Source organism: Schistocerca piceifrons, chromosome X (genome assembly GCF_021461385.2).
Source record: "Schistocerca piceifrons isolate TAMUIC-IGC-003096 chromosome X, iqSchPice1.1, whole genome shotgun sequence".
NCBI classification, from domain to species: Eukaryota; Metazoa; Arthropoda; class Insecta; order Orthoptera; family Acrididae; genus Schistocerca; species Schistocerca piceifrons.
In genome coordinates this window covers 504,668,573-504,683,539 of record NC_060149.1, presented here as the reverse complement: position 1 = coordinate 504,683,539, position 14,967 = coordinate 504,668,573, and the positions used below count along the sequence as shown (strand labels likewise).

General features: G+C 45.8%; 1 protein-coding gene across 1 annotated transcript in view; it reads left to right on the top strand.

Annotated features, from left to right (window-relative positions):
* LOC124722463 (doublesex- and mab-3-related transcription factor A2) overlaps positions 1–14,967 on the top strand; it is a 206,807-nt gene that overhangs the window by 33,442 nt on the left and 158,398 nt on the right. Inside the window, exons 2-3 of the mRNA XM_047247620.1 lie at positions 8,921–9,069; positions 13,782–13,955. Of these exons, the coding sequence (XP_047103576.1) occupies positions 8,921–9,069; positions 13,782–13,955 (323 nt within the window). The remainder of the gene's footprint in view (positions 1–8,920; positions 9,070–13,781; positions 13,956–14,967) is intronic.

Below are 14,967 nucleotides of genomic sequence, written 5' to 3'. Positions count from 1 at the left end.
GTCGCGTGGTTCCAGACTGCAGCGCCTAGAACCGCTCGGCCACTCCGGCCGGCCCTTATGAACAAAATGAGAGCGTGCGTAGTATTAGACCAACTGTGCGACTGGATAAGAGTTTCTAGCATACAGATCGCAGCCAGTCATTCTCGACGATGAGAAGTCTTCAGACGTAAAAGTAACGTCGGACGTACCCCAAGGGAGTGTTACAGGACAATTACTTACCGCAATATACATAGATGACCAATCAGATATCGTCGGAATTTCCCCGAGGCTTTTAGCGGATGATGCTGTTGTATACACAGTTGTCGCAACGCTAGAAAATTGTGGCAAAATGCAGGAAGACCTGCAGAGGATTGACACTTGGTGTAGAGTGTGGCAATTGACCCTCAACATAAACAAATGTAACGTGTTGCGAGTACATGGACGTAAGTGCCCATTATTGTATAATTACACGATTGCAGAAAGATCAGTGAAGGCAGTTACTTTCATAAAATATCTAGGAGTATGAGTACAGAGTGATGTAAAGTGAAATGACCAAATAAAATTAACCGCGGATAAGACAGACGCCAGACTGAGATTCATTGGAAGAGACCTCAGGATATGTAATCCATCAACGAAACCCTCGTTCGACCAACACTTGAATATTGCTCGGCAGTCCGGTTCCGTGTCAGATAGGATTGATAGAGGAAATAGAGAAGATCGAAAAAAGAGCTACACGTTTCGTTACACGTTGATTTAGTGGGTGTGAAAGCGTCATGGAGATGATCAGCCAACTCCAGTGGCAGACGCTGCAAGAGACGCGTTCTGCATCACGGTACAGTTTACTATTAAAGTTCCGAGAGCGTACGTTCGTAGAAGAGTCACCCACCATATTGTATCCTCCTACGTGTATATCGCGAAAAACTTATTAAGGTAGAATCACACGGAGGTTTACCATCAATCGTTCTTCCCGCTAACTATTCGCGACTGGAACTGGGAACTGGGGAAATGACATTGGTATACAAAGTTCCCAAAGTCACACACAGTAAGGAAGCTTGCGATTTATACAAATGTAGGTTTGTGTCTTTATTTCCTTTATTATTTCGTGCGCTCGCCGCATGTAGCGAGCAGATAAGATGTTAGGCAACATGCGGCAACAACGTGAAGGCGTACAGCTGGAGGCCATAATTCATGGAAAAATCTAGAGAAGGCTGTATTTAGCAGCGGATGTCACGAAGCCTGATTCTGCTGGTTTTGGTAATGATAATAAAAGTTAGGGCTCAAACTAATTGGCAGGGAACCAATAAATTCCTTTGCAGGTCTGAAGAAAGCACGACTAGAGTGCGACTGTTAAACACGCTAAGTACACTACTGGCCATTAAAACTGCTACACCAAGAAGAAATGCAGATGATAAATGGGTATTGATTGGACAAATATATTATACTAGATCTGACATGTGATTACATTTTCACGCAATTTGGGTGTATAGATCCTGAGAAATCAGTACACAGAACAACAACCTCTGGCCGTAATAACGGCCTTGATACTCCTGGGCATTGAGTCAAACAGAGCTTGGATGGCGTGTACAGGTACAGCTGCCCATGCAGCTTCAACACGATGCCACAGTTCATCAAGAGTTGTGACTGGCGTATTGTGACGAGCCAGTTGCTCGGCCACCATTGACTAGACGTTTTCAGTTGGTGAGAGATCTGGAGAATGTGCTGGCCAGGGCAGCAGTCGAACATTTTCTGTATCCAGAAAGGCCCGTACAGGATCTGCAACATGCGGTCGTGCGTTATCCTGTTGAAATGTAGGATTTCGAAGGGATCGAATGAAGGGTAGAGCCACGGGTCGTAACATATCTGAAATGTAACGTCCACTGTTTAAAGTGCCGTCAATACGAGCAAGAGGTGATCGAGACTTGTAACCAGTGGCACCCCATACCATCACGCCGGGTCATACGCCAGTATGGCGATGACGAATACACGCTTCCAATGTGCGTTCACCGCGATGTCGCCAAACACGGATGCGACCATCATGATGCTGTAAACAGAACCTGGATTCATCCGAAAAAATGACGTTTTGTCATTCGTGCACCCAGGTTTGTCACTGAGTACACCATCGCAGGCGCTCCTGTCTGTGATGCAGCGTCAAGGGTAATCGCAGCCGTGGTCGCCGAGCTGATAGTCCATGCTGCTGCAAACGTCGTCGAACTGTTGGTGCAGATGGTTGTTGTCTTGCAAACGTCCCCATCTGTTGACTCAGGGATCGAGACGTGGCTGCACGATCCGTTACAGCCATGCGGATAAGATGCCTGTCATCTCGACTGCTAGTGATACGAGGCCGTTGGCATCCGGCACGGCGTTACGTATTACCCTCCTGAACCCACCGATTCCATATTCTGCTAACAGTCATTGGATCTCGACCAACGCGGGCAGTAATGTCGCGATACGATAAACTGCAATCGCGATAGGCTACAATCCGACCTTTATCAAAGTCGGAAACGTGATGGTACGCATTCCTCTTCCTTACACGAGGCATCACAACAACGTTTCACCAGGCAACGCCGGTCACCTGCTGTTTGTGTATGAGAAGTCGGTTGGAAACTTTCCTCATGTCAGCACGTTGTAGGTGTCGTCACCGGCGCCAACCTCGCGTTAATGCTCTGAAAAGCTAATCATTTGCATATCACAGCATCCTTTTCCTGTAGGTTAAATTTCGCGTCTGTAACACGTCATCTTCGTGGTGTAGCAATTTTAATGGCCAGTAGTGTTTGTTTTAGATTACAGTGGTGACAGTGACGTATCCCAAACAATTACGCTTCTGCCAGTGCCACTGTTCATACTTTAAAATGAAATGTTTGCTATGTCATACAAGAAGGTTAACATTACTGGTTTCTCGACTGATCACTTTGGAGTAGCATCAATAGTTACGAAACTGTGGCATTGCAGTACTTTAGCGTTGTTGAATCTCGACTGTGGCCAATACAATAATGGGATCAGAGGAGGGGTTTTTCTGTGATAACTTTGCTACGCTCAGAAAAGAAAAGCTGACGTAGAGGACATGATCTAAAAGCTTTCGACACATGATAGTGAACAAATAGCAATGACTTAACCTGTAGTTTGAACTTTCATAAATATAATGTGAATATATAAGGAATCACATGAATTTGTCAGAGCACGTATTGGTAAAATGATTACTACTTAGCCCAGAACTTTTAATTCTCCTTAGATGGGATTGCTGGAGATATTCGTAGTAACAGCAGACAAGTGATGTACAATTTTTTTATAAGAAATTGCATTTACACATCGTGCAGTGAGCTGTCTTTCTGACAGGATGTATCTCCTCTATGTCGTGGCTGTCTCACTTGATCTCTCAGAGATTGATTAACAAGGGAAATAAGACTGCTTTCAACTTGTGGGCTTAGCGTTTGTTGCATATGTGAAAGAACTGAACATATTTGTGACGATTTGAGGCTAATGACTATTGAGATTAATATGTAACTTACGGTTCATTAAATTAGTGTGTCGTCCACATATTTAGTGATTTGAATGTGTGGTCGAGTGACACACACAATATAAAAAAAATCGTTTAATGAAAAATAATAAATACAATCGAATAACGGTAAAAGGAGGGGTGAAGGTTGAGGCTGACATCCAAAGAGAATATTGAGAAAGAGAAGACATAAAAATGCACTGGAGTACAAAATTTAAGAACGTCAGTGACTTTTGCATGATGTGTCACTGTCAAGTAACATAGCTCGATGAAACTCGGACAATACATAGGAAGAACTGCTACAGTATACTACACTACATTACACTACACTAGATAACCGAAAGAAATACGCAACTTGGACCATATATGGAATGAACCGCTAAAGTATAGTACTCAAGGTAACCGAAGAAATACGCAATGAGATGAACAGATATGACACTTTTGTTCAAAGACAATAATTACACTGAAGTCACGGAGATTCATGATGGTCCCTTGGACATTCCAAATGGCGGGATATTGTTCTTAATAGATTGTGCTCTGCAACGTGCACTCTTGATGGACACGAGGTTATCGAGTTTTTGTGGTAGGCTTTTCCATTACTCCACCAGCACGGTTGACAACTGTTGGATGGTCTTTTGGGCTTATGGAGGTGCTGCAATCTGTCTCTCCGACGCACACAATTTGGAATAAAGACTGGTAACTGGGTCGGTATAGGACAGAAAACGATGCCGTGACAGTCACTATGGTTACTACAGGAACGGTTCAGTGAAGTCCCAACATTACTGAACGCTAGTGGGGACGGAGAGACGGATAATTTATGTTGTCTGTCTGAGGAGGACTATGACTTGAGGCGAGCCTGCGTCGGCCGTCATATTCGCCGACGTGACGTTACTGCCGGTGAGGGGCTGTCGAGCTGATGTGGTGAACCGGTGTGGCATCTGACGCCTCGGATTCCATAGAAGTAGAGAGTCATGTGCCTTATACTAATTATTCACATACGATTTATTAACAGAGATATGATTGGCTCAACTGTGACTGGGCAGGCGTGCCAAAACATGCAGTGAGGAAGTGTCTGGTAGATAGATCTGTTTATCGTAACAGTAAAAGGAAAAAGAAGATTTGTGTTTAAGGTCCCACCGACGACGAGGTCGATGGAGGCGGAAATGAATCTCAGATTGGGAAAGAATAGAGAAGGGAATCTGCAATGTCGTTTTTAAAGGGAAAAATTTGATATTTTCCTTCAGCGATTTATGAAAATCATGGGAAACGAAAATTAGAATGGGTGGAAGAGACATTAAACGCGAGTCCTCCCTGAGGTGAGTCCATAGTCTGCATTACGCCATCTCACCCGCTGCGGATTTAAAGATGTTCTTAGTCGAAAAAAATTATTCGAAGTCCTGCATAAGCATTGATTAGGCGCGATTCTAATTGATGCGGTGGAAAATTAACAGAAAAATATATTACAAGCTATCCTCGTAAGTGGTTCCCTCAGTAGGTAACGATGCAGTCTTGAAAGCACGATGTCGAAGTATCATCTGCTAGTAAATGTTATAGGAAAAACTATTCTTATTTCTTTTGCATTATTATTTAGTGCAGTTATTCAACTACTAAATCAACTCTTTATCAGATGTGGAGATAGGATGATAGGCTTCCCATTTCTATGCAAACTGATACATTCACGTTCATTCACAATAATGGAATAATGTAGGATAAATTGTGACTGTAGTAAAATTATTTTGAATTAGTCTGGTGTGGGTGTTCATTTCCACTTTTTTAATTAATTATTATTGCTTTGATTTTTCTTTGCTGTAAACAATATGTGCCTGTAGAATGAAAAAAATTGTTATTACATGATGAAAGCTCTAATATGTACAACTTGTTTTAAAATACTAGGTAACAGATATTTAAATACGCAATAAATGAAATGAAATGACAACGTATTTTACAACTGAACTGCAAGGAAGCGTTTATCGGCGACCCCGGAATAATTATTGTCACCGCTACTCTTAATGACAGTCGCACTGATCCGCGAGACAGCCTTAAAATTGTTACTACCCCAACTTCAAAAGATAAGTACCCTATAGCAGTCCGTTTTCAAAACATTCCGAGATTCTGCCACTCGGCTAGACAGTTAGTGCATTGCCTCCAAAATGATTTCTCGCAACTTTCGCAGAATTCTCCACGAAGGCAGACCAGGGTAACAATTTAATGTTACGTGGCCCAAAAGTCACTCCGAAATCACAACACTTCAAATTTCCACGGAAGTAAATGACTTTTATTAGGTTAAATTAATCACCCCCAAATCCATCTCTTCCATCAAACATCACATCCAGCTCGTTAATAGGTCGACGGTTTGATATGAAACCTGTTCGGATCACTCACAGATGCACGCTCTAAGCTGCAACATTCGCCTATAAAATCGAAAATGACTAATCAGAATTCAACACCACGACTCTGCTAACAGCCAAGGTCATATCGTCAAGGCGCACCCAAACTCAGGAAATCAAACAGAACACTTGCCATAGTCAAAGTACGAAGCAGATCATTGCTCCTTCGCTCTTATGTCAGAAATGTATGTTAGAATGTTTGTAGGTTATTTAGCAGTATTGCGTAGTTTCTTGGTGGAGATTTCAACGTAATGTGACGAATATGCCACCCGTGGTTTGCAGGATATAATACTCTGAAACCTTGAAGCAGGTGAAATACAGACCAAAATCTTAGGAACGTTGAATTTGCTACCTGGGGCCACTGCAAGGCGTTGGAGGAGATTGCGAGACACAGGGAATATTCGGCATAAACCATTATGAAATCGACTAAAAATAAACGCTCCGCAACGGTTTCTGTACATCACTACAACGTCACGACGAGATCCAATGACGACTACAGATGGTCTGCGGATCCTGAGGAACTGCAGTGTCGATCACAAAGTCCGACAGTGTCGAACTGCTCTGGTGGCTAAAATAACCCTGTGTCTAATCTGCCTGAATCTATGTGCCTATATATACGTCACCTTCTGTATGCAACAGGCGATGCGCAACGAAAGGGAGCTGGCTGAAATACAATTATATTAACCAGAATGCAAAATGTTCCTATCATAGCACAAAAAAGCTAATATGTCCTAGACAGAGCTGAGGATGTAAAAGTAGGGATCTACTTTTCGACTTCATTCGGCAGCTTCAAAGACATTTAAATCAAAACATCTTGACATATTCGCGCTTTTTTACTTGCCAGTATTAGTACCCATGTCATGTAATATAATGCATCATATCAAGTGAAGTAACATGATACGTGTTTTACTAAAATGTAGACTTTCACGGCCGGAAATATCATGTCCATTATAATTATCGGGGCTGTTATGGCGTGGTCAGTTGACGAATTCTGTGTCGATTCCCAACGTTTCGTCTCCGACTGCGGGAGACATCTTCAAGGGGGTCCGTAGCTCAATGGAAGGTCCAACACACCCACTGGCTCGCTACTGACTGCCGCTAAATTCCGTGTCCGCGCGCTCCCACGCCGCGGCGTGTCGTCACGTGTTTTGAAAACGTCAGTGCAATTGGCCGCTGTCCGTCGCCGTCGATCGCCGTTGCCATCACCCAGTAGTGGGCGGGTGGTACACATCTTCTTTAACAGCGGCATCCATATGCCGTTTAATTCCATTGCTTTCCAGCCAGGGAACCACAATATTCGTTTCGAGGAGACGCAAGTACTAGTGGCCACAAGCGGATATTACGGAAGGCTCTACAGGGAGGCAATCGAAATCGATAAACACCCTAATAATTTCAACCGTAAGGAGGAGGGTGTGAAATTAAACGTACCGAGTTTGAACTAGGTCGTGTAATAGATCCACGACAAGCTGAACGTCCCTTCCGCGATACTGCTGATGGCTTGGCAGGAATGTAGCATGATTGCTGGCAGCGGTTGTTTCGAAAATGCACATTCGCAAGGTGACCAGGCTCCGGACGGGCACGTGGCACTACCGAGCGGGAAGACCATCATGTTCGGTGCATGGTTCTGATGCATCGTACTGCATCTGCAGCAGCAATATGAGCAGTAGTTGGCACCACATTCACACAACGAACTGTTACAAATCGGTTACCTGAAGGACAGAACCGAACCGGACGCTTTGTAGCGTGTATTCCACTGGCCCCAAACCACTGCCATTGGCGATTTCAGTGGTGTGAGCGAGAGCTCGGTGCAGGGCAGGGCGGAGGTCTGTTGTGTTTCCTGATGAACCGGGCGCTAATCATCATCATCATCCTGATGAAAGCTGGTTCGGTCTCGGTGCCAGTAATGACGGTGTGTTGCTTAGAAGGAGGCCAGTTGAGGGCGTGCAACCAACCAGTCTGCTTGGTAGACACAGTGGACCTACATCTAGAGTTATGGTCTGAGATGCGGTTTCATATGACAGCAGGAGCACTCTCGTGGTTATCCCACGCACCGTGACTACAAATTTGTACGTCAGTCTGGTGATTCGACCTGTTTTTTTGCCATTCATGAACAGCATTCCAGGGTGTGTTTTCCAACAGGATAACACTCGTCCACATTCTGCTGTTGCAACTCAACATGCTCTACAGAGTGTCGACGTGTTGCCTCGGGCTGCTAGATCACCAGATCTGTCTCTAAGCTAGCACATATGGGACATCATCGGACGACGATTCCAGCGTTATCCACAAACAGCAATAACCGTCTCTGTTATGACCAACTAAGTGCAACAGACATGGAATTCCATCCTGCAAACTGACATATGGCACCTGTACAACACATTGCACGCACATACGTATGTATGCATTCAACATTCTGGCGGTTACACCCGTTAGAATGTACCAGCATTTCACATTTGCAATGACTTATGTCGCACTTGCATTAACCTGTGATCTTGCAATGTTAATCACTTAAATAGATTACCTAGACACATGTATTCCCGAAATTTCATTACTGTACATTAATTATTTTTTGGCGTTGCTATTTTTTCCATCAGTGTATATCCCCTGTAAATGATGCTAATAATTGTTTTTGAGAGTGAATAATACTATAGAATGTGTATAAAAGATGTCAGAGTACTCAGAAAACTCAAATGAAAAAAAAGTGGTATAAATGACTTACCATTATTTCTGTCAACAGTCTATCTTGAGACACGCCTTTAAGCCAAGATAAATGTAGACAACGTCCAGTTTCATTACAAGCCCTAATGCACTGCTTTTCATTATTTTCGAATCACTTGCCTATTGGAAGCAGGGAGTACACCTTTCCAATACAGGTAACACAATTACGATTTCAGGGGAAATGTTAACGGTCATTTTAAGTGGCGTGCTTCATTTCCTCTATGAACATTAGTTTCCCACCTTGTTCGCATCTGTTGATACTGTTGTGGTAAATCCAGCTCGTGAGGGCGAGGAACATGCGCTCTGCCACCGTGGCTGCAGCGCACTATGTTTGGTGGTCCTGCAGGTGGCGCTGAAGCGGCAACAGGCGGCCGAGGACGCGATCGCGCTGGGGCTGGTGGCGGTGACGACTGGCGCCGAGTACGGGTTCTTGCCGCAGGGGCCCATCTTCGGCATGAGCACCACGGCTCCCCAGAGCGAGCCCTCCGCAGGTACGTGTTCTTTCTTCATTTCTTCTTTTCTCAAGTGGAGATAACCACAGTTACTTCAAATGGTTCAAATGGCTCTGAACACTATGGGACTTAAATTCTGAGGTCATCAGTCCCCTAGAGCTTAGAACTACTTAAACCTAACTAACCTAAGGACATCACACACATCCATGCCCGAGGAGGATTCGAACCTGCGACCGTAGCGGTTCCGCAGTTCCAGACTGTAGCGCCTAGAACCGCTCGGCCACTCCGGCCGGCCAACAGTTACTCCCTAAATCCTTGTCAGTGGGTCGGTACCAGCATCCTTTATGGTTTTTACCTAAATTGGGTAGCAATTAATTTTTAAGTATCACAGCAAAAATAAAATTTCAAGTTGTGACCACGAACCTTGGTGATTGTGTTAGACCTTCTCCTCCGCCATACACCGCTTGGTGGCTAGCGGAGTATATATGTAGATGCAGATGCAGATATTTTACATTTCAGTGTAACACACTTTTACACACTTTTACCACCGATGGATAACTTGGTTCTAGAAGTCTACATTTTGGTTGTGCACATTGAAAATCACCTCGTCGTCATTCTGGGAAGCCTATCACGCGATGGTTTCTTCATCTGAGGGAAGAAGAAGAAGTCACTGGATGCCATGTCAGGAGAGTAGGGGGGCCAGGCAACATTTAATTGCCCAGAGAAACAGTATGTGTCTCTGTGTCCTGTTCTGAATGGGCTGAAGCGTTGCCGTGGAGTAAAAACATCCCCTTGGTCAACTTCCCGTCAGTCCAACCTCCGTAGCCTCTTCAGGTGATTTGGGTAGTATGCTGCTGTGACTGTATACCGCTTATGGGTTAGCACCTCACCGTAGCAATCCCAAAATCACTAAAGATCAGCTTATCCCAAGATGATTGGATGTTCGCTATTTTTTTAGAGGTGATGAAACTACATGTTGCCACTGTCTGCTCTGCTCCTTTGTTACGGATCATAGTGATACACCCAGCTCGCGTTTATGGTGACTATGCAGCTATAGGACGGCATCTGGATTAGTCCCACACAACTGCCGAATTTCAGAAGCTACTTCGGTTCGTCCGGTTATTAGAACGGGTGTGAGAAGTTTCGGAACCCAGCGGGCAGCAGTCTTTGTCATGTCCAAAATACCGCGCGAGACGTCGAAAACTGATCCATGATTGGTTTTCACTTTTCGCACCATCGCCACGAATGTGACACGACGGTCCTCAAGCGCCAGAACCTCTACTTGTCTTGCGACTCCAGGTTCTTCACAGAAAGAAGTCTTCAGTCTCGTCATTCAGATTTCTTTGATCGCACAGGAAGCGTCTGCGCCACCTAATTGCAATGCCATGTGTTGGTGCACTGCTCCTATACTCTTCCAACCAGTCAGCATGAATTCCAGCAGCGTTGTTACCCTCCATTGCAGAAACGAATTACCAACCTATACTCTAGCTTATTATTGAGGTATGCCATTTTGTTTTGACTACTGTAGTGGCATGCTGTGGTACTACGGAGTGGCAGTTTCATCGTGTTCCAGGGCTGCAGACATATATCCGAAAACAAACACAAAATTAATACCCTAACCTCATTTTTTTAAGGTGATAATTAAATGTTTCTGATTGCCCCTCGTCTGCAGTGTTGACAGCGTTTTCACTTCGATGCTCAGCCACAGCACAGCTGGGACTAGTGCGAGAGTACTAAGATAGTAGCCTTGCAGAGCCCTAGACAGTGTTGTGGGCTGGTGTAACTATTTTTTGCACTGACACGCCCAAAAAACGCTACCAATATTTACTGCAGCCTCCACCAAATTTATCAGTCATCTGTCCTTGAGTGTTTCGAATGGTGCAAAGCTCGTGCTTACCTGTATTTTTCCTCAACTACGCAAGCACCAGTTCTAATCTTTTCCACGACAAAATTTCTATTTTCTGTAAGTGCTTTCATCTCATGAGATCATAGTTTTTAACGAAATCACCACAAACGAGCTGCCACCGACAGATACAGACAGAGATTCACGTAATAATGACGGAAATCGACAGAGTCGACCACCGACATTTCCGGGTGTGGACAGGAACGTCCAGTTTGTGCAGTTTTCGCGCAAGTTCTACTTTGAAATTTTCAGCTGTTGCCTACGACGCTATTCAGTGCAAGAATTTCCGTACCTCCGGCACCAGCGAACTTGGCACTATGCGGGAAGGTGGTCGGTGACTGTGGGAATACTGGACCTGGAAGTATCTACACTGGCCATTGAAATTGCAACACCAGGCAGGATAGCAAGAAATGAAATTTTAGTTACTGTGCATATACAGTACAATAGGAGGAGAACCTCATTAAGTTTCTAGATGAGTTGTGTGTAAAAAAAATAAAATCTTCTGGCATATAACGTCGTTCGGATGCTGTGTAAAGGGGCAAGGGGTCAGCACACTGCTCTCTCGGAAGTTGGCGGCTATGCAGACCTAGGAGCCGCTACTTCTCATTCAAGTAGCTCCTCCCACGAGGCTGAGTGGCCCCCGCTCCAGTACTCCCACCAAGGAAAGATCGCTGGCAGTACTGGAAATTGAAGCCGTGTTCTTCATATGCCAGTCAGCCGTCTGACCATTCATCTACAGAGTTGGGAATATACGAGCCCCTGTCCTGGCCGTGAAAGCCCAAGGGATGTCTACCGGTCGTCGTGTCGTCATGAGGATGCGGTATGGAGGGGCATGTGGTCAGAGCACACCTCTCCCAGCCATTTTGCAGGCGTTCCACACCGTGGATCCGCTGCTACTCGCTTAAGTAGCCCCTCAGTTGGTATTACAAGACTGAGTACATCCCGTACTTGTCCTCCCACCAAGGAAACATACTTGCCAGTACTGGGAATCGGACTCGGGTCCTCCACATTGGGGCCGTATATGCTGACCACTCTGCTAAAGACGCTAACATATAGGGATAAACAGGGTGCGAAATTTAGTGCACCACCTCTGGCAGCAACAATGGCTATAGCCCAGTTGTGCAAAGAGTCGAACTGAGCCTAGATGACAAATGCGGTGTATAGACACCACGAAGCTAGTTCGTCGAAGCGTGTTGGAACAGTGCTACAATGCAGAACGGAATATGCACTGATCAGCCAGAACATTATGACCACGTACGTATTAGCTGGTATGTCCACCTTTGGCTCGGATAAATGGATAAATGCGTAGCCTCATCGTGACATGGAAGCAATGAAGCCTTGGTAAGCCGGCCGCGGTGGTCTAGCGGTTCTAGGCGCTCAGTCCGGAACCGCGCGACTGCTACGGTCGCAGGTTCGAATCCTGCCTCGGGCGTGGATGTTTGTGATGTCCTTAGGTTAGTTAGGTTTAAGTAGTTCTAGGTTCTAGGGGACTGATGACCACAGATGTTAAGTCCCATAGAGCGATTTGAACCATTTGAACCTAGCCTTGGTAAGTCACCGGAGGGAGTTAGCACCACGTCCGCACACACAAGTCACCTAATTCCCGTAAATTCCGGGGAGTGGCGCGATGAGCTCTGACGCCATGCTCAATCACACCCCACATGTGTTCGATCGGGTTCAGATCTGGTGAGCTGTGGGGCCAGAACATCAATTGGAACTCGTCACTGTGTTCCTCGAACCACTCCATCATATTCCTGGCCACGTCACATGGCGCATTATCACGCTGAAGAATGCCACTGCCATAGGGAAACATGATCGTCATGAAGGGGTTACGTGGTCTGCAACCAGTGTACTATGCTCCTTGGCCGTTATGGTGCCTTGCACGAACTCCGCTGCACCCCTGGATGCCTATGTGAATGTCCTCCAGAGCGTAATAGAGCCGCCGCCGGCTTGCATCCATCCCACAGTTCAAGTGTCAAGGAGCTGTTCCCCTAGAAGACGACGGTTTCGTGCCCGCCCGTCGGCGTGATGAAAAAGGTATTGGGATTCATCAGACCAAGCAACGCTCAGCCGCTGTCCCCAACGTCCAGTGATGATGGTCACATGCCCATTCCAGTCGTAATTGCCGACGTCGGGGTGGTAACATTAGCACATGCACAGGTCGTGGGCTACGGAGACCTATCGTTAGGTGTGTTCGGTGCACTTTGTGTTCAGATACACCTGTACTCTGCCCAGCATTAAGGTCTGAGATTAGCTTCGCCACAGTTCGCCGCTTGTCCTGTTTTACATGTCTTCCCAGCCTACGACGTCCGACATCTGTAATGAGGGGTGGCCGCCCAACTCCGCGACGTCTGCATGTGGTTTCATCTTGATTTCATCACGTTTTATGGACACTCACCACAGCACTCCTCGAACACCCGACAAGTCGTGCAGTTTCCGAAGTGCTCGTGCCTAGCCGCCGGGCAATCAGTCTGCTCTCGGTCAAACTCAGACAGATCGCTGTCCTTCCCCGTTCTACACACGGACAGTACGCTCACTGATACTACATGCACCGTGCGTGTGTCTGACTAGCAGTCATTCCTCGCTAGGTGACTCTGCTATCCCATAGACGGGCTTATATCGATAGTAGGTCGGTGGTCATAATGTTTTAGCTGATCAGTGTACCTACATATTTATCGAGCCCGTGCTAGTTATTTCGGTTATACGCATCAGGAGAACAGGAAATGAGAAGCGCCTCTCGTGTCCACAGAAGGCAGTGACGGTGGCGACAGCAGCGGCGGCAGCGGGGGCGAGGGTGCTACGACGGCGACGGCTACGACGGCTGCGGCGGTGGCTGCGGGGGCGGCCAAGAGCGCTGCTCAGCGGCCGCTGGCGGCCGGCTCGCTGGACCTGCTGGCCAAACTGTTCCCTCACAAGAAGCGCTCCGTGCTGGAGCTCGTGTTGCGCCGCTGCGGCGACGACCTCGTCAAGGCCATAGAGCAGTGCGTGCCCTGCGACCCAGCCGCCGCAGCTGCGGCCGCTGCCAGGTACTACCAGTCTCTTATTTTACGAAACAAAAATTTGGGTTCATTTGTTACATTGTGCTCAACAACTCCAGGTTTTACTACATCAGGAATTTCAATGGCCCGTTGTATTCTCCACAAAGCTCGGAAACTGTACGGATTGGTTAGCCACTGACGGTGGATATTGTGAAATTCCTGGGCCCCTGAAGTCAAGACAGTCCTTAACCCCATCAGCAACTTTCTTTGCCTTGTTGGACGATATGGTTTTTGGCCAAAAATTCATGAAAAACAAGCAAGTATTAGCAGGTGCACTATCATTGTGCAAAAGCCATGAATAATTTTGTCACAAATCCGGATTTTTTTTCGGATTGCTTCAACTAAATAGTGTTGAACTTTAAGTATTGATCATTCGACCTTGTGGCAAGAACTCATGGTGTACTATTCCGTTAAAATCGAAAACCACAGTGGAATTGTCACATTTGTCCGCACATTTCGGGGTTTCTTCGTTCTTGGTTTCTATGACTATGCCCCGGCGATCGTTCTTAATCATTTCTTTCAAGTTTCGTCGATTATACTGTCTGATGATATGCTGAGGCGTCCAGGGGCTTTTTCGAAACGCTTATGCCACTCGCAAACCAATGCTTTGATCATAATAGATTCACAAAAAATAAATATTTAACATTTCTAAAATTTTGCTACACTTTATTCCTATATAATTGAAAAATTTAATAAAAAGCACCCATTCGTTCCTATACAAAATAAATACTCGTCGGTGCTACCAAAACAAATGTAATCATTTCGAGAACTGACAACAGACTAAATACGAGGGTTGTCCAGAAGGTAAGTTCCGATCGTCATAGAAGGCAACCGCCTGTGCTTTCCGATAATTCTCTACGCTGGTCTACAGCGCGTAGCCTGCGCCCAAGTGTTGTCTTTGTATCCAGCGTTTCATGTGAACAGAGATGATACTCAGGACGAGCCAATTATGGCTGTGTTGTGGGTGATTGAACACTTCCCATCGAAAAGGTTGCAGGAG